The sequence below is a fragment of the Neomonachus schauinslandi genome, chromosome 10 (assembly GCF_002201575.2).
Source record: "Neomonachus schauinslandi chromosome 10, ASM220157v2, whole genome shotgun sequence".
NCBI lineage: Eukaryota > Metazoa > Chordata > Mammalia > Carnivora > Phocidae > Neomonachus > Neomonachus schauinslandi.
Genome location: NC_058412.1, coordinates 93,103,303 through 93,126,954, shown reverse-complemented (window position 1 = coordinate 93,126,954; position 23,652 = coordinate 93,103,303). Strand labels below are relative to the sequence as shown.

The 23,652-nt window shown below is 47.5% G+C and overlaps 2 protein-coding genes across 2 annotated transcripts in view; both read left to right on the top strand.

Annotated features, from left to right (window-relative positions):
• Positions 1-15,784, top strand: part of CFAP61 (cilia and flagella associated protein 61) — a 290,863-nt gene extending 275,079 nt beyond the window's left edge. Inside the window, exons 25-26 of the mRNA XM_044918685.1 lie at positions 8,606-8,696; positions 15,584-15,784. Of these exons, the coding sequence (XP_044774620.1) occupies positions 8,606-8,696; positions 15,584-15,784 (292 nt within the window). The remainder of the gene's footprint in view (positions 1-8,605; positions 8,697-15,583) is intronic.
• A 7,703-nt stretch (positions 15,785-23,487) lies between these two features.
• Positions 23,488-23,652, top strand: part of INSM1 (INSM transcriptional repressor 1) — a 1,524-nt gene continuing 1,359 nt past the window's right edge. Inside the window, exon 1 of the mRNA XM_044919025.1 lies at positions 23,488-23,648. Coding sequence (XP_044774960.1) covers positions 23,488-23,648 — 161 coding nt within the window. The remainder of the gene's footprint in view (positions 23,649-23,652) is intronic.

The window sequence follows — 23,652 nt, the reverse complement described above, 5'->3', positions numbered from 1 at the left end:
GGTGGAGGGATGGATGGATGGATGGATGGATGGATGGATGGATGGATGGATGGATGGCTAGGTGGGTGGAGGGAGGGATGGATGGGTGGGTGGCTGGGTGGCTGGGTGGGTGGCTAGGTGGGTGGAGGGATGGATGAATGCATGGATGGATGGATGGATGGGTGGATGGATGGATGCGTGGCTGGCTGGGTCAGTGGCTGGGTGGCTGGGTAGGTGGAGAGGTGGGGGGAGGGATGGATGGATGCATGGATGGAAGAAGAAAGGAAGATAGAACATAACATGTGTTCTTAGCACCTATATGAGCATGGAGAAAAAGACATGGGGCAGGTGGCTTCCAAAAACATTTACAAACATGCCTCCATCTCACCCAGACCCCCTCACCAGGGTTTGCATACCCACATGCTTTCTGTGGCCCACAGGTGAACAGCGATACCAGCCAGGCTGGTAATGACAGTGATGAGCCACAGGGGGCATCAATTTAGCTGATTGCTGCCACATAACTACAAGGACCCAGTATTACCAAATACGATTTTTTAAAGGAAATGTCCCAAATCAAATTTCCAAATGTTGTTCAGTCCAAAGCAGCCACGTCTGTAGGTCATGCCTAGCCCCTGGGTACCTGGGCGCAACCTCGATGATATACCCCTGACGTCTGTCACTTCACGCGTTCTTGGACTATAAATGGGAGAGACAAGCCCCACCAGCCAACGCTCCAGCCCATGCTACCACAAGGCTGAGACTCGCTGTGGGTGTGACCTACAACCAGGCATTGTGGGAACTGTCTATCCTCCGCCTTGAATCTAAGATGCAGTCGGTACAAGAAAGGACTTGGACAGTAAGAACATCATTTTCTCAGGAAAGCCTGCACCCCCACCCAGTGTGCAGTTTCCCACCGGGAGAAAAGGCAACCCTTAGGTGAGTTTCTAGCTTGAGCAAACCTCTGTGCAGCTGTGAGTGGCAGCTGGGGATCCTCTTAACGAGTCTAAAAGCAAAAACTATTGTCACTCCAGGATGAAATTAGAATGATTTTCATTAAAAAAAAAGAATGAAAAGTATGTGTTTCTTCTCTGCCCACCTGCCTCCTTTTTTCTAACTATTGTGTAGAGCCATTTCCAGTTGAACCTCTGAGGGCAGGGAGGGCAGCCTAGCTCTCTGGCAATTCTCCTTTCCTCCACACCTGCCATTTAAGATCCAGTACTTGAAAGAATGACATCCTTTACCCACTATATTCTTTTCCCTTAGACACATCGGACTTTTTCCTAAGGTCAGCGAATGCGACTTCCTCCAGCGTGTCTTGTGGGGTTGCTTTTCTCAGCATTCAGTGTGGCCAATGGCTCAGCTAGTTACCAGATGCCCACCCAGCTTGTATGATTTTGTCAATAAAATTGGCTGATTGACCAGATGAGGATGAGCTCTGAAGAAGTCTGATCAATTGCTTAATGATTGGGCCATATCGACCAGGAATGGTTAATAGAGTTCCACAAGTCGACATTTCCTGGGGCTTCTGAGAAAAGTGTTATCATTTGCAAAAACGATAGAGAATTTAAGTCCCCCCAAAGAACCCAGACCAGCCATTGGCAAATTGAACAGAGACAATAGTGTCCTCTGTTTAGGTCCTGGATAATTTGTATAAACTTTTTCTCATGGCTAGATCTGTGTGTGGAAATAATTCGTGTGCTATTAACACCCAAACCCACACAGCCACTGAGAAGGTACCTTGCTGCCGTGTTCTTACCTGACGTTCTCTTCTGAAGATTTCAAGGCAGCCAGCTATGAAGGTTACCTAGTGGCTCTGGTTAGTCTTCCCTTTTTGAACATAAATTGGGAAAGAAGCTATTATTTTCTTGTTTTTAAAAATTTAATATGCAGGGGCTCCTGGGTGGCTCAGTCAGTTAAGCAGCTGACTCTTGATTTTGGCTGAGGTCATGAGCTCAGCCTCCTGGAATCCAGCCCCATGTGAGGCTCTGTGCTGGGGTGTGGAGCCTGCTTGAGATTTTCTCTCTTTCTCTGCCCTTTGCCCCCACTCACTCTCGCTTTCTCTCTCTCCCTCTCTCAAAAAAATTCAGTATTCATGGAAACATAAGTTTCCCAAAAGCTGATCACTAATGCTGAGTATCAATAGCACTTGGGGCGGTCAGTGCCCACCTGACCACAGCCTTGGCAAGGATTCCAGATGCTTCTCTCCTTTCTATGGAGAAGGAAAGAAACCAAAGTACAGAATTCCTTCCATTTGTGGGGAGAAAACTAGACCTACATCTTTTCATAAAGCAAGACTTCTAACATCCTTCTATCAAAAGGAGATCAGCTTGGCTTGACTCAGTGTTCTTATCAATTGCAAAATGAGTTTGGTTACGTTCAAAGCTTTTCTAATTTTAATAATGAAGCCTGCCATGTGTCTAAGATGGCTTAAAGGAAGCCCACAGGGATCTCTACCACCCTAAACCCCCTCTTACCTAAATGGGGTCCTAGGAGCTGGTGCAGAGGCTCTCCATGGAGGGGAGGGAGGGCAACCCTGCGCTCACCTGCAGGGGTCTTTAGGAGCTTGGGCCCCACCTGCTCCCTCTGTCTCCTAGGGACCAGCCTGTGCCGGATGCTGTGGGGACCCAGAGCCCACAGTGAGTAAGAGAACAGGACAAGTGCCAGGTTAGCTTTCCCGCAAGGTCAGAACTACCCCAGGCAGTGAAAACGGCGCAGAGCAAGTGAGTGGAAGCCCTTAGGCCATGAATTAGCTTCAAGAAGGAGGTTTGTGTTGTGCTCAAGCGTGGGACAGCACTAGGGAAGATGCAGGCGTGGAAAAGGCTGCTCTGGGCTGCAGAAACAGCACAGAGCCCATCAGGCAGGAAGGCCAGGGTGGGAGGTATCTGGAGAGGGCCGGAGGGAGTGAGAATCTTAGACCCTCCCCAGAGAGGAGACGGCAAAGTGAGCATCGGGCAACTGAGGCAGTTTGGAAGTGGGGCGAAGCCTGAGCTAGAAACAGACCCTGAGGGTGTGCCCTCAAGCTGCCTGTCAGCTCCACACCCCTACTCGCCCTGAGCTCCCCCTCCCCTCCCCCAGCATGCAGAGGAGGGACACCCAGGAGCTCTGTAGCCCACACACGGCCAGTGCGGAGAGGGAGTTGACCATGGCTTTCTAGTCCTGGTGCAGCTGAAGGGGTCAGTGTAGGAAATGCTCAACTGGGTGCCCCTGCCATTACGGTTGGCGGTTGGCATTGTCCTTCCCATGCGGGAGGGAAAAAGAAACATAATGCACGCCCATTTCATTCTTTCCCATAATGGGATTGAATTGGCCTTCTTTGAATAAAAACATTAGCACCTGCTGGAAGGAATCAGGAATCAGATTGCCTGGCATTGGGATGCTTTCGCCCACCTGAGATGGTCTTGTCTGACTAGGGTGTGTGAATTAACATTCTCAGCAGCCTTCAACCACGACAAATCAGGCTTGGAAATTCTCAGTGAACAAACCTCACTCCAGCTTTACACGTGTGTTTGGTTTGGTCTGGTCACAGGGCACATGGATTTTTAGCAAGTAGGTTATAATGCCTACGTTTAAAAATCTCCCCTAAAAAAGTATAGCCCCCTGCACATTACAGAAAATAGAAATCCAAATAGCTTTCATCCTAAGCTGATGCCCACATCCAGCACTTCAGAAAACCAAAGCCTCAAGCCACACAACCATTCGTCTGAGGGGCGGCCAGCAAGTCTGAGAGGCATTGTGCTCTGTAATGGGAGAATATTGCTCTATTTTGGAGGGAAATACTGGAATATAGGGTTCTTAAAAATTGTTATAAAACTGTTACACAGCCCCATTTTCTCTGCAAGTCAATTTCCTAAAATGTTAATTTGCCCACAGTTCAGAGAGGGAGGGATGGATCGGCAGAGCACAGGGGATTTTGAGGGCAGTGAAACTCTCCTGTATGATCCCGCAGTGGTGGTTGTATGACAGGAGGCATTTGTCAGACCTACAGAATGTGCAACACGACAGACAAGTGGAAGTCCTCAGTGTAAGCTATGGACTTTTGTTAAGAATAATGTGTCAATACTGGTTCATCAGTTGGAACAAATGTGCCTTACCAATAATGCAGGAGGTTAATAGGAGAAGCTGAGGGTGGGAGCCAATGTACGGGAACTCTATTTCTGCTCCCATTTTTTCTGTACACCTAAATCTGCTCTAAAAATAAAATGTATTAATTTAAAAAAGTTAATTTGCCAGAAGCAGACAAGGTCCGGGGGAGTGTGGAAGTGAGTTATCGACAGGGACAGAGCTTCTTGGGGCTATGAATGGTAAATGACCAAGGACCACAGCCCAGAGCGTGAACAAAGGGATGGGTGTCCTCTGGGGTCATCTGGTGAGCCCTTAAAACTCACTACCAGAATAAGCAGTTTCTGTAAGAACTGGGGAAGAACCTTGCAAATGAGATTCTTCTCTGGGTAGATTTTTGAGTACATTTTTTTCCTCTTAATCAAAGGGACCCAGTCCTTTTCAGTACTATCTAAAACACCTTATATCTAATGCCTGCCCTACAAAATAGCAGCTACTTCATCTGACAATGGAGATGTTGCTAATTATCCACCCACTCAAGAGCCTAACCTGAATCCTAATTTAAACAGAGCAGGCGGAGGGCATCTTGGAAACTGCAGATTATCTGCTAGTCATTTTCTTCCTAAATCCCATTCGGTTCTACATGCCATCTGATCAGAGTTGCAGTCGGAATAGATGACCTTCCATGATCTCAGGATCCTGCAATCGAGTCCCGCATCCGGCTCCCTGCTCGGCAGGGAGTCTGCTTCTCCCTCTACCCCTCTCTCCTCCCCTCGTGCACCCGAGCACTCTCTCTCTCTCAAATAAATAAATAAAATCTTTAAAAAAAAGAGAGAGAGAGAATGGATGACCTTCCAGTGGCACTCCTGTTCAGGATTCACTCAAGTCTGAAATCCTTGTTTTACCCCAGGCTAAGGGTGTCACTTTATGCATCTTTAGCGTGATCTGGGTGGCAGGCTGTGAGCAATCTGATGTTGCAGAAGCTGCTCTCCAGGCATGGCAGGCGCCCACACACTCCTCTTGCTGGTGCACCAGCTCTCCCTTCCCCACCCCTCCCCCACCCGGAGGGACCCTTAGTATTTCAGGACCCTGTGTCAGTCGCCCCTAGGGGCCGCCACTGAAGCCTCGCTAAAACCGAGAAGGAACCTTCAGAAGTCAACCTACTGGTTTGGCTTCTAGGGTGTTTTTTCATTACTACACTTTGCTTTAATGGAACCCAGGAGTTTTTTCTAGAGAGAGAAAGAAAAGCCGAATAGAGTTCTATAAACCTTTCTCTTTTATAAGTAAAAACAGCTGCCACAGATGAATTCCAGGAATATAGGTTAACACATAGTTTGCTACAGGGATTGTCACCTTCTGGACGAGGGTCCCAAAATGTTTTCCCATAGGAGACAATGGTAGGAAGTGTGAGAGAAATAAGATTTCAGGTCTCCCAGATCACTGGTCTGCAAGCCGTTCAGGGTACTGTGATGAGAATGAGGGTCATCAAATACCCAGGGGCCCTTTCTGCTGGACACTGGTGTGAGAGGCATGGAGAGTTTCAAAGGCAGCAAAGAAGAACTTTGTAAAAATATCCAACTTCCTCTTCATGCTCCCCCCCCAAACTCCCCCCTCCTCTCCCTGCCCCCTTCCCCCCCGCCAGGCACCGTGCAGAGGGGCTTAGCAATTATATTTGATAGAATATGAAGATGAAGGGTCACTTGCTTCTCCAGCCATTAGTGTTCGGCTTTGTGGACATAGGTTAAGGGAATGCGGGCATTAGACAGTGGGCAGGCTGTGACCTTTGGGAAGTGGGGTTTCCCCAGAGTTCCCTCTGTGAAGCAGATGAGGGGGGAGGGCAGGGCGTGAAGACTGCCCGCACCAGACCTGGGCTGTTGGAAGGCAGAGAGACTGAGGTGTGGCACCTAGAAGGATGCAGCTCTGGACCCCGAAACCAAGAGGGTGGAAACACACAAGTGGGATCTCAGCAACAGTGGAAATGTAGCCACAAATTTAAGAGGGCCCATTGGCGGGCACCTGCGTGGCGCTGGCGGTTAAGCTTCCAACTCTTGATTTCAGCTCAGGTCATGATCTCTCAGGGCCCTGGAATCAAGTCCCGCGTTGGGATCCGCCCTCAGTGGGGAGCCTGCTTGAGATTCTCTCTCTCTCTCCCCCTGCCCCTCCCCCTGCTCATGCTCAATCAATCAATCAAATATTTTAAAAATACACAGAAAGGCCCATTGGTTCCTAACTTAGGAATTATGATAGTGTAAAGATTTGCACATCCACAAGCCCCTGGAGCAGGGCCCATCCTAGCAAAGCTGTGCTTGAGTGTCTGGACAGAGGCTATAATGGATATTTTGGTCCAAGAAGCTACTCTCTGAGGATGTGTCAAAACATCACCCCGCTGGGCCCACCCCCACCAAGGTGGCCAGCCCTGCACCAGTAACTTTGCTCCAGGAATTAGATGGATGTTGGACATTGGCCAGGGTTTGTAGGGGCCCAGAACCCCAGCCAGAACTCCCATCAACTCAGCTGCATTCACTAAGAATTAGGTGGCCTTGAGTAATTCCAGAGGCGAGCAGATTTCCTCTGACAGACTTCCACAAAGTGGACTTCTGACACCCTCAGCCTTGCTTGCTGTGGGGCTTAGCAAGACCATCCTGGTTTCACATACGGCTTTCCCTCTCTTCCCAGTGAGGCTTTCTTTTACATAATATGCCCATCTTGGGGTACTTTGCAGAGTTTTGTCACCTATTTAGCAGAACTTGACTCTATACTAATGAAAGAGCAATCAGGGCCAGACAGTATAGAATGCATACAGTGCGATGTGCATTCACTCATTTCTGAAGATCTGTGAGATGTCTTCCTCGCAAGTGCTGGGCTAGATGCCCCCACGACGAGGTGAAAGCGAGGTGAATGATGCAGGCACTGCGTCGTAGTTTGAGGCTACTACTGACCTTCTGAGGATAGGGATTGGTGGCCATTTAGCAGGATCACCTGCTTCCCGACTGCGGTTGACCACGGGGTAACTGAAACCACGGGAAGCGAAACTGTGGATACGGGGGGGACTACTATACACAATAGCCGGGACTGGACTCCTACCTCTAGGAGCATCCTTCCCACCATCCCCTTCCTGAGCTCACCCCGCTCCCACTCCCCCTCTTCTCTCCACTCCGCCTCCCTGAGTGCTCTGTGCTGGCACTCCTGCCTCCAGGCCTTTGCACCTGCTGTTCCTTCTCTCAGGAAGGCTCTTCCCTCAGATCACCACGTGGCTCCCGCTCTCCCTCCCCTCAGGTCTTTACTCCCTGAGCCTTCCTTTGTCCCCTCTCCCCGCCCCACCTTTGCCTGACTCGGGTTTTTCTCTTAAGCAGTTCTCATTATCCAACATGCTGTATATTTACTTATTTATCACTTGAATATAAGCTTCACAGTGGCAGGATGTGCGTCTGTTTGGGCTCCTACTGTTTCCCCTGCACCCAGAACAGTGCTGGGCACATAAAGAATGTTCAGTAAATATTAGTAGAATTCACTGTTGAACGAGTAACAACAAAGGAGGTAATTAAACATGAAATTCGGTCACATTCTGGTCAAGCAAATAGGTGATAGGTAAGAACTGATACAGTTCAGTACTGTGCTGAGCGTAGCACAGACTCTTGTTATGATGTTTGTCCTTTAAGACCTCAGGGGTCCCTGGGACTCATCACCTCCTTCCCCAGGAATTAGCTTTAAGTCTGGGCAAACAGAAGGTGCTCAGCACCGGTCTTTTCTCCCCCTGTGCACACACGTGGTATCCATTAGCAGTGATGGGAACGACAAACCCACATCCAGAAAAGAGGGAAACCCACATGATCAGTGTGCCTCCAGCGCCGAAGAAGTGATGTTTCTGGTTCCAAGACACGTGGCATTAAAATAAAATAAGACTTAAAATACCAATAAATGTTCTTGGTCCTCCAAGAATGCATCAGATTTTCAGCAATCACCTGGAACTAACAGAGGGCCTTACTGTTCTCCAGGTAAGAAAGTGTTTATTCAAACAGTTTTCAGTGAAGAGTTAGCCAATGTAAACACCCAAAGAGCTCCTCTCCTAAAAGGAGATTCAATTAAGCATCAGGGCAATTGGACGGAGACCATGTTGAACACCGAGGTGGCCTGTTTTTCTGGACATTATTAATCCAGAAACCTTAATGATGCACAACGTTTGTGGTATTGTCTCCCCAAATGTAATTTGTTTATGCAGCAGTTCAGTTAATCCTGCAATCTGTTTTTCTCAAATGAGGGCAGATAATGGAGACACCGTTCTTTACAAGTCTTCAGGCTTTTAAATTCTGATAAAATCAGGATTCTTCACTGGGTCTTGCCCCAGCTCTGAATTAAACCACTTTAAATGTAATTATGGAACCTGGCCTTACATCAGGAACATCCATTTAAAAAATTGATTGGCCAGGCTGTTCCACGAGGCATTTTATGAGCAAACAATTGCAAAGGGGCCAGAACTGTAATTTATAAAGGCAAAAAAGCAGGTAAATACTTTATTAGTGGTAATGAGAGGGTTTCCAGCTAACTGAATCTTTTCTTTCCTCCCTAGCTACTTCATGGAGCCATGGTGCATGGCCCTCTTTCACGATCGTTTTATTGATCTAAGGAAAGAGTTACGCCAGATCTTGACCTCCAAGGAGGTAAGAGTGATTAATAGATATGTGAGTTAGTCCTTGAAAATTACAAGCAGTTTATAGTCGTTGATCATTTAGACTTTTCTCTACATTCCCCTTTTTGGTTTTACTTTCAAAACCAACTATACTTCCTATAAACACACTATGGAGTATTCGAACACAGACAGTGATATTTCAGGAAAAGTGGATTATTTAAATCCTTTTATGAGAGGCAGATTTCTCTTTCCTTTTTACACATAACTGTATTTCCATTATCAGCTAACAGGCAGTGTCGACTGGAAACTGGATCTGAGCTTTATCTTGTTCTCAAAAATGAACATTGCATTCCTTTAGTTTCTGCCCATACTTGCCAGCCATTCACTAAACGTGTGTGTGCGCGTGCACACGTGCATGCACGCGTGTGTTGCTACAAAAATGTAAAGGGAAGACATAAGCTGTCCAAACACACCCCTTTAATAACCAAAACTTCTTTCTCAAAGTGATAGAGAATTAACTGGAAGTTAGGCTACATTTCCCGAAGTCTGCATGCTCAGCAAGAAATTTGACTGTGCAATGTAAATAGTGAAATATTTGTGAAACTTTAAATTAAATTCTTTCATTCAACACTAGAGTCCTTACCGGAGCTGTGGAACGTTAGCATCTATGCTCAAAAAGTGGTCAGATATCCATCCTAGATTCTCCCTCACTCCACTCAGACAAGGGCTGGGACACAACTTAGCTTCACTGTGTTTTTCTGTCTAAATGGTCAAGTCCTGTGACTCTGTTATCACTTCCACTTGAGAGCACCTGTGCCCCTCGAAAGTTCCCATGGTGTGGGCCGCCATATTGGGTAGCGCAGATACAGATCCTGTGCTGAGTCCCTACTGCATGCACCACCTCGCTTAGCCATAACAAGAGCCATTCAGGACACACTACTGTCATAGTTTTGACTTTACCAATGAGGGGGCTAAAGCCGAAAGATTTTAAAGGACCTGTCATGGGTTACACAGCTAGTCTGTGGCCAGCAAGCTTCAAACTCAAGCATCTCTCGCTCTGAAGCCAGGAACATAGGCACTGAGCCATATGGACTAAACTGCGTGGCTTGGTACCTTCTCTTCATAGTCTGCCCCCTTTTCAGTTTTATGCCTGGGGTCCAAGATGGGAAATTGAAATAATTGTACTAATCTGAAGCAGGTTCAGATTGGGAAAACCAGGTTTAAAATATAAACCAAACTCAGTTGTCTTTAGGGTCCACACAGATAGGAACCAGGCAGGTAAATGTACATGAGGGTGGCAGAAGGGACTGTGACCATGCAAGGGTCATCCACTGCTAAAGTCACTCAAATTTGAATAAATGCTACAGGTCAAACAGGTCCTTGCACTTCATGCTAAAACTGTGAGGGAGTCAGCTCAGGTTGAAACACGAGCTCGAGTTGTAAGCCTGGTGCTTACTGCATTTCACTCAATTCCTTAGGTCCCTCTCTTCCTCTCAAATGTATTCTGCAGCTCATTACTGCATCATAGTGAAGACTCATTAGTTTTCTAGTTATCCCATCAAAACTCTGTGCCTAAGTCCTTCTAAACCCCAGAATCGAGCTCCTCAGTTAATATTTCACACAGAGCCAAGGGGGTTTAGGCGCCAAGCTTAAAAGGGAAGCTTTCCTCTCACCCTTCCAAGTAAACTACCAAGCCCAACAATAGTCACTTTTCATGGCCTTCACTGAGACACCCTCAACCTTTTATCCAGGAACAGCCGTCTGCTCTGGGTCAGTTTGTTATGTGTGAAGTCAGCATGGACAACAGGCCCTTTCAGTAGACCAGAAGGGACCATGAACATTTGTGGAAGACACACTAAGGGCTCCCCCACCATTCTTGTGGTTTTTCTAGATTTCCAGAAAGTGAAACCTCTGGAAGAAAAGCCTCCACTGGGGGCTTGTGCTCTGTTTTACATTTCCATTTGTCAAGTAGGCAAGGCCACAGGAAGAGGTGGTGCATGCAGGGGTGTCTGCCTCTAGCTCAGATCCCTGTGGAGCAGGGATGACCTGTTCCCATCTCAGAGAGCTGTGGGAGGAGTGAGGGAGGAAATGTGTGCAAGTAAAAGGCACGGAAGAACATCTCCCAGGAAGTGCTGGCCCCCACAAGTAACGGTGGTGGAGACTGGCTGGCAGTGGAAACAGTACTTGTACAAGCAGACATGCAGGAGTTCATTTAAGAGTCTGGCAATAGGAAAATAAAGAGATAGCCTTCACTAAAGAATAATGGTAATTCTTTTTCTCAAAGATTGAGATGATGTAACCCATTTCATTTCACTTTCTAGCTTGTCTTTAGGAAAGTACAGCAGTCCAGTCCCATTAACTATGATATCCTATAACTCTCCCTCCACATGAAGAGGAAGGAATAAAAGACTATTATCTTTGTTATTATAAGCCATCTCAAATTTATGTATCATTTATTTTAAAAACAAGCCCATTGTAAGACTTCACAAGTCCTTTGGTGGACGTAAAGAGGAACATACTATAAATCCATTGGCACTGCATTTAGCTGTGCCTTAAGCCAAAGAGTCACTGACCAAAGTGAAATTTTGTATGGTTAAGATCATTCTTCAAAAAGATAATAATTATAAACATATATGCACCTAACAACAAAAGCCCAATATATATAAAGCAAAAGTTGATAGAACTGAAAGAAGAAGTGGTTCTAAAATAAGAGCTGGGGAATTCAATATCTCACTTTCAATAATGGATAGAACAACCAGATAGAAGATCAATAAGGAAATAGGGGACTTAGACAACACTATAAACCAAATAGACCTAACAGATAAACATAAAACACTCTACTCAACAACAGCAGAAGGCACATTTTTCTTAAGCATACATGGAACATTCTCCAAGAGAGGCCATATGTTGGGCCAAAAGACAAGTGTCAATAAATTTTAAAGGATTTAAATCATACAAAATATATTCTCCAACTGCAATGGAATAAAACTAGAAATAACAGAAGGAAATAATTTCAGAAAATTGTGGAAATTAAACACAGACTCTTAAGAAATTTCTTTGATTTTAAAGAAGAAATTAAATGAGATATTATAAATACTTAGAAACAAATGAAAACAAAACCACAACATACCAAAAGTAATGGGATACAGCTAAAGCAGTTTTCAGAGGGAAATTCGTAGCTATAAATGCCTGGAGTTGTAAAAAGGAAATATCTCAAATCACTAACCTAATTTTATACCTTAAGGAAACTAAACTAAACCCCATGCTAGCAGAAGGAAGGAAATTATAAAAATTAAAGTAGAGATGAATGAAATAGGGAGTAGAAAACCAACAGAGAAAATTGGTGAAATCAAGAAGTTCTTTGGAAAGATCAACAAAATTAACAAATCTTTAGCTAGACTAAGGATAAAAACTCTAATTACTAAAATCAGAAATGAAAGTGGGATGGGTGCTTGGGTGGCTCAGTCAGTTAAGTGTCTGACTCTTGATTTCAGCTCAGGTCATGATCTCAGGGTCATGAGATCGAGTCCCAACTGGCACTCCGCACTGGGCATGGAGTCTGCTTAAGGTTCTCCCTTTCCCTCTCCCTCTCTTAAAAAAAAAAAAAAGAAGAAGAAGAAATGAAAGTGGGAACATTTCTGCTGATATAACAAAAGATTATAAGAGAATACTGTGAACAACTGTATGCCAACCAACTAGATAACTTGGATGAAATGGACAAATTTCTAGGAACATACAAACTACAAAACTGATGTAAAAGAAATAAAAAAAAAATCTCAACAGACCTATAATAAGTAAAGGTATTGACTCAGCAATCAAAAACCTCATGACAAAGAAAAGCTCAAGGCCAGATGGCTTGTGGGCAAATTCTACCAAACATTTAAAGAATTAACAGTAATCCTTCTCTAACTTCTCAAAAAAATGAAGGGAAAGGAATACCTTCCAGCCCATTCTTTGAAGCCAGCATTACCCTGATACCAAAGCCAAAGACATCAAAAGGGAAGAGAACTACAGACCAATATCCCTTATGAATTTAGGCCCAAAAATCTTCAATAGAATACTAGTCAACTAAATCCAGCAGTATATCAAAAGGATTATACACCATGGCCAACTTAGATTTACCCCAGGAATGTAAGAGTGGTTCACCAAATAAAAATCAATCAGTGTAATATACCACATTAATAGAATGGAGAAAAAAATGCTGTCATCTCTGTTGAAACAGAAGAAGCATTTGACTAAATCAAACATTCTTTCATGGTAAAACACACACACACACACGCACACAAAACAAAACAAAACAAAACCTAGGAATAAAAGGGAACTGCCCCAACCTGATAAAGGATATTTATGAAAAACCTATAGCTAATATTGCATTCACACTGAGGGGGATCTGGGACAAGACAGGGATGCCTGCTTTTACCACTTACATTCAACATTGTACTGGAAGTTCTAGCCAGAACAATTAGGCAGGAAAAAGAATCAAAAGGCATCCACATTGGAAAGGAAGAAGTAAAACCATATTCTGAGATGCCATGATCTTATATGTAGAAAATCTGAAAGAATCCACAAAATACTAGAGCTAATAAATGAATTAAGCAAGGCTACAGGATACAATATCAACACACATTCATCAGTTGTCTACATTAGCAATGAATAATCCAAGAGTGGAATTTTAAGAAAACAATTCTATATACAATAGTATCAGAAAGAATAAAATACTTGGGAATAAATTTAAACAGGTGTAAGATTTGTACCCTGAAAACCTGAAGGCATTTCTAAAAGAAATTAAAGCAGAACTAAATAAATGGAAAGACATTTGTATTCATGAATTGGAGACTTAATATAGTTAAAATGGCAGCACTCCCCAAAGCAATGTACACATTTAATGCAATCTTATCAAAATCCCAGTGGCATCTTTTGCAGAAATGGAAAAATTCATAGGAAACGCAAGAGACTCCAAATAGCCAAAACAATCTTGGAAATAAAAAAAAAAGTTGAAGGACTTACACTTTGTAATCTGAAAACTTAATATAATTCAGCAGTAACCAGGACAGCATGGTACTTACATAAGGACAGATATATAGGACAATGGAATAAAATTGATAATCCAAAAGTAAAACCGTTTACATGGAAAGATTTATATCATTAATCATTAGGGAAATGCAAATCAGAACTACAATGGGATACCACTTCACACACACTAGGATGGCTATTGCAAAAAGAAAAAGGAAATAACAAGTGTTGGCACTAGATAGTCACACTGGAGGGAGATGGTCACACTGGGGGGGAGATGGTCACACTGGAGGGGGAGATAGTCACACTGAGGGGGGATGGTAACACTGAGGGGAGATAGTCACACTGAGGGGGGAGATGGTCATACTGCAGGGGGGAGATGGTCACATTGGGGGGGGAGATGGTCACACAGAGGGGGGAGATGGTCACATGAGGGGGAGATGGTCACACAAAGAGGACACACTATGAAAGACAAATGCACAAAAATCTGTTTACAATCTAGAGCAGTATTTGTCTTAGATAAAAGCTCCATTTTGTGATTTTATAGTATTTATCCCATTGTCAGAACAGTTCCATACATCATGAGCCCCAAATCTTCTACAATTTTTGTAAAGTCATTTTTGCTTGATATAATTCTCTGAAAAACTAAGGAATCTTGTGGAATATACACTTGGGGACATGCTAGCAGCACTCAAATGTTTCAGCACCTCTAATATGAAGTCCTGGGCATCGGGTGCCTTTTTCTCTTGTCACTGTTTTGTTGAGCTGATACAAATCTGAAGTCCTCTGAGCCCTACTGACTGTTCTTCCAAGTGAAGTGTGTGTAATCTCCAACACCTGGTAGTGTCTCACTTAAATAATCAAATGATAATTCTGTTATGCTTCCATATCGTTTAAGCCTATTTTCCTATCTATAAAATTCTTACTATTAATAAATTAATGATCCATTAGAACTCTGCAAGTCATCTACTTTTTTCCTGTTCAAAATAAAAACTTTTGGAAGTTCAGGTAAATATACCATCAAAGTCCCTGTGACTCTTCTGTTGGGGTAATTTGGAATTACTGTGGCGTTCGGAACGCACTCAGCTCAAACCTTGGTGACGTGCATAACAACCTCCTATCAATGGGCAGGTGTATGATGAAGCAAATAGAGTAAAATGTTAGCCGTGGAACCCAGTGGTGTGTGCACACTGGTGCTAATTGTACAATTCAGTCCTCTTGCCTCTGGTTGAATATTTTTATAATGAAATGTTGGGAAAACCCCTACTATATTACAGATATGCACAGCATATCTCAACTTTCAATAACTATTCTCTCTGAGCCTTATCTTTAAAGATGTCGATGAAATTTGACTTACTAAGAATTTAAGGGTTTTTAAATCCTATTTCTTGACAGGACTGTAACCACGTGAAACATCTAGAAGTTTTCATGTAGAAGTATTTAATAACTTCCTTTCTTATTTTTAAAACAAGTGTGAGCTACAGATAATTTTTATCCGAATATTAAGAACTTAAAATTACTATTCTTGCTGAACCTTGAGAACATAACACCAAGTGAAGTAGGCCAGTCACAAGAAGACAAATGCTGTTTGATCCCACTTATATGAAGTACCCAGAGTAGTAAACTCACACACAGAAAGTAGAATTACATGGCACAATTCTGTATTCATTCTTATATATGTGTCCTGAGTTTCAATTTAAATAAATTATCCTTTATATTTTAAAAAAAAATGGTTAAAACGGTAAATCTTATGTGCATTTTGCCACAATTAAAAATAAAAAATTTAAAAAGCTAGGGGGGAAAAGACCATCCTTGGGAAGGTGAGCACTCTTTTTAATTTTAGTGAAACTGCCCTCTTATTGTCCGAGTAATTTCTGTTATCTGGCCTCTTCCTGTATTTTCCAGGAGGAAGAACTTCCTTCCATAGAACAGTTAGCCCGGCAGATAGAAGATGAGGAAATTAACCTGAAGGAGAAGCCCCGGAAATATCTCAAAAGAGTCTACCAGGAAACCATCTACAAGTCGCTGGTGGAGAAGAGCATTCTTGACTACCTGCACTATAATCACTACCACCTGCCCATGTACGCGTGGCCAGGCATCATTTAGTTGTGGCCACGGCCTCCACTTTATTGTGTTCACACGTGGAGTTCGGGGAAGTGCTCGTATAAATAGGAAACCTCTCTGAAGCCTGGCTTGACAACCGAGCACCATCGTGGTTTTGGGACGTCCTTTCCACTTCCACGAACGTCTGTAGTTTTCTATCGTTCCAGTAGGTGGCGCACGGCCGTGGGTCTCTATTCTGGGGCAGGGAGACGCTTCTGAACACCAGGCATGTTCCAGTGCAGAATAATCCATTTCAGCAATAAAATGGGATGCACTGTGTAAGACTTGTTTTTACGTTGGGTGTGATTCTGATACATTTCCTGAAATGCTCTGCCGCCAATTTTCTCAGTTCTTCACCTGTTTACCCAGTAATACTCCTGGGTGAGAAAAAAGAAAACCATGTGCCCAGTATGGAAAATCGGTGAAACAGACGATGAGGAATTAGCCCTGTAATCCAACAACATAAGAACTGTTGACGTGAACTTTGAAAATGAGGCAGCTGTTATTACAATTTCTGTATTGTAACGTTGTAGGTTATAAGAACAAAAACTCAAAGATCACACAGGCTCACATGCAGGTTTTAGATGAGAAAATAGTAGTGGGAAATCAATGTAGTTCCTTTCCTTTGACCCTTCACACTGTTGCTTTGCACGGGGCCTCTGGTACATGTCACCTGTAATGTGGCTCAGAAACCCTTTTTCTTATAAATAAATCAAATTTAGTGCTCACTAGAAAACATATGGATGCAGGAACAACAATAGTTTTCGTTTATTTGGATCTCTTTTAATAGATAGCGTGACACAATTCACGACTGAATTTTTGATCAGCAGGGCTTAAAATTGTTTTTCATGGATGCAATTCCAGTTTTTCAATTTTTTTTGCATTTATGTTAACATTAGGCCAAAGTCGGCACAATTACAAGGGTCACACAGCTATTAGGATGGAAAATCATAGTTGGTGTTACAGAATTATATACCCCTTATCAAAAAGAAAATTGTTCCAGAACACTAGGTTTGGTTTTTCTGAGGCAGGCAAAAGCAAGCAATACGGTCCACTAATTCCTTCACATGTATGTTTTACACAAATGTGCATGGGTCATTTAGAGGGAGGCCCAGCTTCAGCCACATGCTACAAACTGTGTAACTTGGAGAACAATCCCTACTGGTTGGCTCTTCAAACTGCAAACCAACACACGTGGAACCATATTTCAGGGCTGGCGAATAAGGCAGCTTGAGGATCTATCCCCCACCCTTTTGCCCCCTTCCCCTGAGAGGTCCTGGGTCAAATTCATCAGCAAAAGGAGCGAGTTTCTGTGACAGGCCCTGGGACCCTTGGGTGGAGACTAACAGAACCACCTCAAAGGATCAACAGTTAGGATTTCTGTGATCAAGTATTACCATTAAAAGCCTTCTAGTCACACAAATGCGACCCCACATGACAATGCCGACCTTAAAATTGAATCATGCATTCATGTGATAGTAAGTTTTTCTTTGCTGCTTTTTAAAAAGTAGGCTGGGATTTGAAAAATGTGCAGAATGGGTTTTAGTCTACAAAATGTCTGATGGGGTCATTCTCATTGTCATCCCATATTCACTAAGTGAGTAATTTCTTGGGTCTGGGCAGGAACTTCAGCATCTCTGTGTGGACTTCAGCATTTTACCACCCAGGGACAACTTTTCTAAGAGTAAGAGAAGAACCCAAGGGTCATTGATTTGGGCTTGACATTGGCTGTGTTAAGGGCTTCGAGAGAATATTTACTCCTCACTGATGATAAAGCCTGGCCAAAGAAAGGGCTTCAAAGAGAACAATATTTGGACTTCTCTGTGCGTGCTCAGGCATAGATTCTGTAGAGACAGATGAATGCATGAAGTCCCTGCCTATTTCAGCATTTGCTGTTGAGCTGGGGACATCTTGGGCTCAAAGGCTGATCTTGGAATTCTATAGTTTTGAACAAGGCACAGTGACAAGAAAACACCAAAGTTAATTTCCCCAAGTTTTGTTCCCGCCAATCACATGCACCTGACTATATGCTTCACAGAGGCCTCTAATGCTGGTATGTGGGTGTGTGATAGAGTATACCCACCCCCTTTCCCAAAATGGCTCTTGTATGACACCCAAATATCACAGGAAGGCCAAAGAAAAATAAAAGACAAGCTGATAGAGGAAAGGGAGTACTGCATGGAGGAGAAAATGTAAAGCCAGCCAGTCAATATTTACCCTTAGAAGAAGAGTGTGTGTGTATGAGAGAGAGAGAGGGAGGGAGAGAGAGTGCACCCCGCACCGGGTGAGGGAGCGCTAGCCAAGAAGCAGGGAGAGGGGCTTGAAAGTGGCCGCTTGTGAGGAGCTGTTGATTGTTTTCTGGTTGAGAGAAGAGGTGATGATAAGGCTGGGATGCGGCGAGCGCCGGCCGGGGCAGCGAGCCGGCAGCTGTATGCTAATGCTCACAGAAACCAAGCCTCCGCATTCCCCATTAAAGCCGGCGGCCAGGAGGCCACACATCACTGAACAAATAGGCTCTCTCTAGACAAATAAAATAACACACGTTGGCCTGCGGGGAGGGGGGAGAGCCAGAGGGGGAGAGGGGGGGGGGGAGAGGGAGGGAGCGGGGAGAGGGGAAGGGAAAAGAGATGGGGAGAGGAGAGCCGGGGAGGAGAGGGAGGACCGGCCGACGGGAGGGGAGAGGAGAGAGAAAGCGGGGGGGGGGGGGGGAGCCGCAGGCAGAGAACCAGAGAGAAAAAAGGAGAGAGTCTAAGGGAGAGAGAGTTGAGGGGGTGGCGAGACAGAGAGTGGGACCTGGGGTGTGGGGGCGAGAGTCAGGATGTGAGAGACAGGAGGGAGGCGTGGGGAAAGAGGCAAGGGGAGTAGAAGAAGGAGGAAAGGGGGCACAGGAGGGACGGGAGTGGGACAGAGGAGGAGGGAGGCCAGAGATAGGAGTCGCAGGGAGCGAGAGGGGGGTAGGAGAGGGATAGTGGGCGCGGGGATTGAACACTTACACCCAAACCCCAAAGCAGCCACAAGAAAGGGGGAGCTGAGGCCAAGGTGAAGTGTGCGCCCCTTCTGGCCCGCAGGGGCCTGGTCACCTCTTGGTCCCCCCCTGGGGCAGGCAACGAGGAGTAGGATCGGAGTCCCGTGGCCTTTCCGGTCAGTTTTTGCTGGGGGTGCTGTCGCTGCCTTTTCTGAGACGGCGGCGCGCGGGCAGTGGGGCCGCCGCTTCACAGGTGCAAGCAGTTCCCTCGTGCGCCCCCACGTTCAATGTCATCCCGGTCTGCTCAGTGCCGTTCCAGCTTTAACTGGCATAATTCTCTGCTTACGGCTTTTCCACATTTTCTGGCTTTGCCAATACCACCCTTCCCGTCGCGGGGCCCGGGAGCCTCTGGCCCCCCTCCCCTCCCACAGAGTCCCACCCGAGGCAAAAACAAACAGCCCCGAGGGCACTTCACGGAGCGTGCGGTGGCCCCGACGGCACACTGGGGAGGATAAAAGAGGCGGCCAACCACCCCGTCGGCCCCCGGCCGAATAATGGGTGCGCAGCAGATTGCCAGGGGCACTCGAAACTCGAGGGGAGGGAAATACTTGAGCGCGGTCCCTCCCCGCGCCCTGCGGAAGGCGCAGCCTCGCGGATTCTCCCTTGTTCGCTCTCTTTCATGCACTCTTCTTTTGTGTGGAATTATTTAAACGAGAGATCCATGGCAGCTTTATGCTAATGTGCCGAACAAAGGCAACGGCCCGCGGGCGGGGGCCGGGAAGGTGCCTGGAGGCCGGACCCGGCCGGGCGGGGCGGCGGGCGGGCGGGCTGCGCGTGTCTCTCGCGTGCCCCTGGGACTGACACAACAACCCCTCATTCCTGCAAACACAAAGCCTCTCCCCGGCTCGGGCCCCGCGCTCGCCCCGCGCACTGGGGCGCGGGCCCCTCCGGGACCTGACGGCGAGTTCCGCGGCGGTAACGCGCGGTTCAGGCCGGGTCGAGGCTGGTGGGCAGGGAGGGCCTGGGGTGGGGCTTCTGTGAGTCCCGGAGAGGGGTCCCCAGCAGAGTGGGGCTAGGGGTGTTGGCGGGGGAGCGCTGTCAACCCCCTCTCGCCCCTCCCAGTGTCTCTAAACGCGCTGTGCGGTAGGATTGCGGACCCTCCAGTCTCCGCCTCTCGGGAGCTCAGTGGCCGCCTGGACAACTCGACACCCCACCAGGCAATTCCTAGGCCGAAATCCCCCGCTTTGGCGCCTATATCCAAGCTTCGCGCTTTCAAGAAACTCCCCGGGGCTAGACTCTTGAGCTGGGGTTCGCAGTGAACCCCGGCGCGCTCCCCGACGGCTACCTGAGACACCAGACCCCCCCCCCAAAATTTTTTTTTGAGCGCCTGCGGCCGTCAAAGGAAGAACCCGCAGCGGGGTCTGCAAGGACCAGAAGCAATGAGACTGCCGAATGTTTCCAAAGCGCTGCCAGGACCGACCCCACAGGAAGGGGAGGAGTCTCCCGAGGCCTGGGAAGGACACTTCGGGGACCTGCCTTGGATCCCCATGCTCGCCGACTCCGGTGAAGCTCCTCTGCAGGGAGGCAAAGCATGCTCAGTGTTTCCCCGACCCAACTCCACGCGGTGCCCACTCGGAATCTCTGCGTAAAGGCCGGCCGCCGGGGCACAGCGTGATGGCGCTTTGCCCTTCCCAGAAGAAGACAAATGTTTCGACCCGAAGTCCCCATAGGGATGGGGGACTGCAGGCGCGCAGATTTTGAGAAATGAGATCACTCAGAAGACAACGGAAACTTACGAGCAGGTGCAAGGCTGTACCTACTTGGAGGTTGCTGGTGTGTGCGTGCGCCCTCAGTCTAATTCGTCCCCAGTCCTGAGACATGGAATTAGTTTCTAATACTAGCATCTTTCAAGTTTCTATTTATTTTGACCGTACTCGTCTGAAAACAGATTTCACTTTCCCTGACAAGACTAAAAACCACAAACTAAGCAAAAGATCCATTGAATCTCAGTATCTCAATAGTGTTCAATAGATTCTCTGGGCTTAATACAGAACCCGTTTGAATTCGCAGCATTCAGGAAGGATTTTGCTTTGGTTTGGTTTTTTTGCCCCCCCCCCCCCGCCCTCTTTACAATTATGGGTGTTGTTATTTTTAAAGGATTCACAAGGTGACTAACTCGCTGTTATCTGTTGAATGAAAGCAGTGTTACACATGCAAGACCAAATACCCCGCAGTCAGTTGAGGACGGCAGGCCGAGCCCCCGCCCTATTATTCCACAATCCAGATGCGATTCGTGATTAGAAAATAAAATTGGCCAGAACTGTCCCGGAATCCCTCTCCTACTTCTAATTTCATCGGCAGTATTAATCAGCGTTCAAAAGAGCAAAGGAAACAACATCAGTTACTTTTAGATCGAAACATATTTATGAATTTTAGATAAACTCATTTTAGAATTTCTAACTTTTTTGAGGACTAGCATTCACCGCAGTTAGCATTTTTTGAAAGGAGGGTGAGAGCTTTCAAGATATATTCCATTATATGTACTCTTCTCTTTTAGGTCTGAGTTAAAAAAAAATCACAAACATAAAATCATCAAACATCTTTCCTTTTGATTAACCAACTTGATTAACACTTTGATTAACTAAGCCTAACAATTGTCCCCATTACAACTTATTACTCATGTGGATTCTAAAAAAAAAAAAAAAAAGAGTCTGCTTAATTTCCCCGCCAGGGTATTTTCAGAGGGAAAATCCAAAAACAATTAAATACCTTCAGTGGCATTAAGCATAAGCAAAACTCAGCACGATCTATATAGGAGCACAGAGCTTTCCAGAAAAAATGTCCGTTTCCTTCTCTCTCAATAAAGTGACATTTTCCTCACAACATAATGACATTTTCTGCAGCTTTGATTTGTTCCCTAGTGATGGGTGATCAGGCCCACTATGCACTCTTGGGGTTCTGCCCCGGTCCCCCGGAGATTCTGCCTTTTGTGTTTCCTTGGGGCTGGGCTGGGAAGAGGATGAAGGCAAAGGGCCCGATCTGGGTCCAAACGGGGCTGCCGGGATGGTGGGTAGGGGGTTGTGAGTGTGTGGATCTTCGCTGTTGTCTCTTCCTGGTGGCAAGGGGGGAGGCAGCTTGTCCTCTCCGAGGCCGCAGCCTGCCTCTGAGGACAGATTGCCCCCACCTCCCCCCGGCCGGCAGCACGCGTCTCTTTTGCGTCCAGATTGGCCGCGACCGGCGCTCAATAGCCGGAGGTTAATTTCCTTCACAAAGGTGAAGGGGGCACGGCTCCGGGGGGGGCCCTCGCGCCCAGACAGGCGGCCCCTTTATTCCGCTGCGCCTTGATTGGAGCCCTTGATTTAGCATCTGATGTCAGCCGGCAGACAAAATGCCCGCTCCGAATGAAAATGCATGAGGCGGCGCAAGGAGAGCGGAAACCAACTTCAGCCGGGCGCACGCGGCCGACCGCGCGTTTCGGCCTTTGGCCAACTCCTTCCGAATCAGCCCAGCCCAGCGCCTCGCGGAGGCTGAGTGGCCTGGGTCGGGCTCCTCTAAGGATGCCAATCCTTGAGCCTCGGAGAACTTAAAAAAAAAAAAGAAAGAAAGAAAGAAAGAAAGAAAAGAAAAAAGAAAGTTCAGAAATTCATGTTTCTTTTGGAACCCAGCCTAACTTGCCCCCTCCCCGCGCCCCGCCCCTGGGCTGCGTCTGCTAGCGATTAAAGAAGTGCGGTGCCAACTGTTTCTAAAACTCGAGATAAAATCTTCCAGACGCACGCGGGCGCACGAAGGCCGCGAACGCAAACATCGCCCCCGGCTGCAGCCAGAAGGCCAGATCCTCTACCCAAGTTTGGAACCCCAGGGTCCCATTTTCGCTTGGGTCCTGGGTCCCGTGGCCCACCCGGCCGAGGCTATCTGCCGCCCGGGCTTTGCCGCTATTTTCGATTTTTGATTATTTCCCAAACACCAGGCGGAGTCCCTGCGCCTCCCCCGACTCCTCTCCCGCCCCAGCAGCCGCACTCAGATCTCCCCCGCGCCTGCTGCTGCCCACCGCCGCCCCTACCCAATCAGCGCGCACAACTTCCCCCTCCGCTCGGGCTCGCGGATTGAACCCTCCTGACATATTTGGGACCATTCTTCTCCTTTGTTGCTATTTTGCTCGCGACCCGCGGGTAATCCCCGCGCGGGAGGGGGGCGTGCATTGTCGTGCTGATGGACGGGCCCATTTGGCGGCTCCGCGCCCCCCGGAGGAGAGACACAAAGCCCAGGCACGTGCGCCTCCCCATAGAGGAGCAGCAGACCGTGAAGGGAGGCGGGGCCGGGCGTGTGCCTGGGCCGGGCGGGGCGGCGGCGCCGGGCGGGGCGGCAGCAGGGCGCGCGCGGGGGCCCCGCGCCCTCAGGTACATCTGCCGCACCTACCGGGCGACCCCCGAGTCCCGGCCCCCTTTTTGCCGCCCCGTCGCCCTCCCACCCGACCAGGCGGAGGAGCTGCGGGCGCGCTGATTGGCTCCGGGGGAAGCGGGAGGCGAGAACAATGGCCCCCTCCCCCAGTTAAAAGGGAGCGGCTCCCGGGCCCGGGGACAGGGACGCGCGTGCAGGGCGCAGAGCCGGGCCGAGCCGCCGCCGGCGCCACGCGAGTCCCGCAGCCGCCGCGCCCGGGCCATGGGCCGGGGGCACTGAGGGCCGCTAGGGCCGAGCGCGGAGGTGGGACCGAGCCAGTGCCTTGCCCTCGCGCCGCGCCAACATGCCCCGCGGCTTCCTGGTGAAGCGCAGCAAGAAGTCCACGCCCGTGTCCTACCGGGTCCGCGGCGGCGAGGACGGCGACCGCGCGCTGCTGCTCTCGCCTGGCTGCGGGGGCGCCCGCGCCTCGCCCCCGGCGCCGAGCCCCGGGCCGGGACCGCTGCCGCCG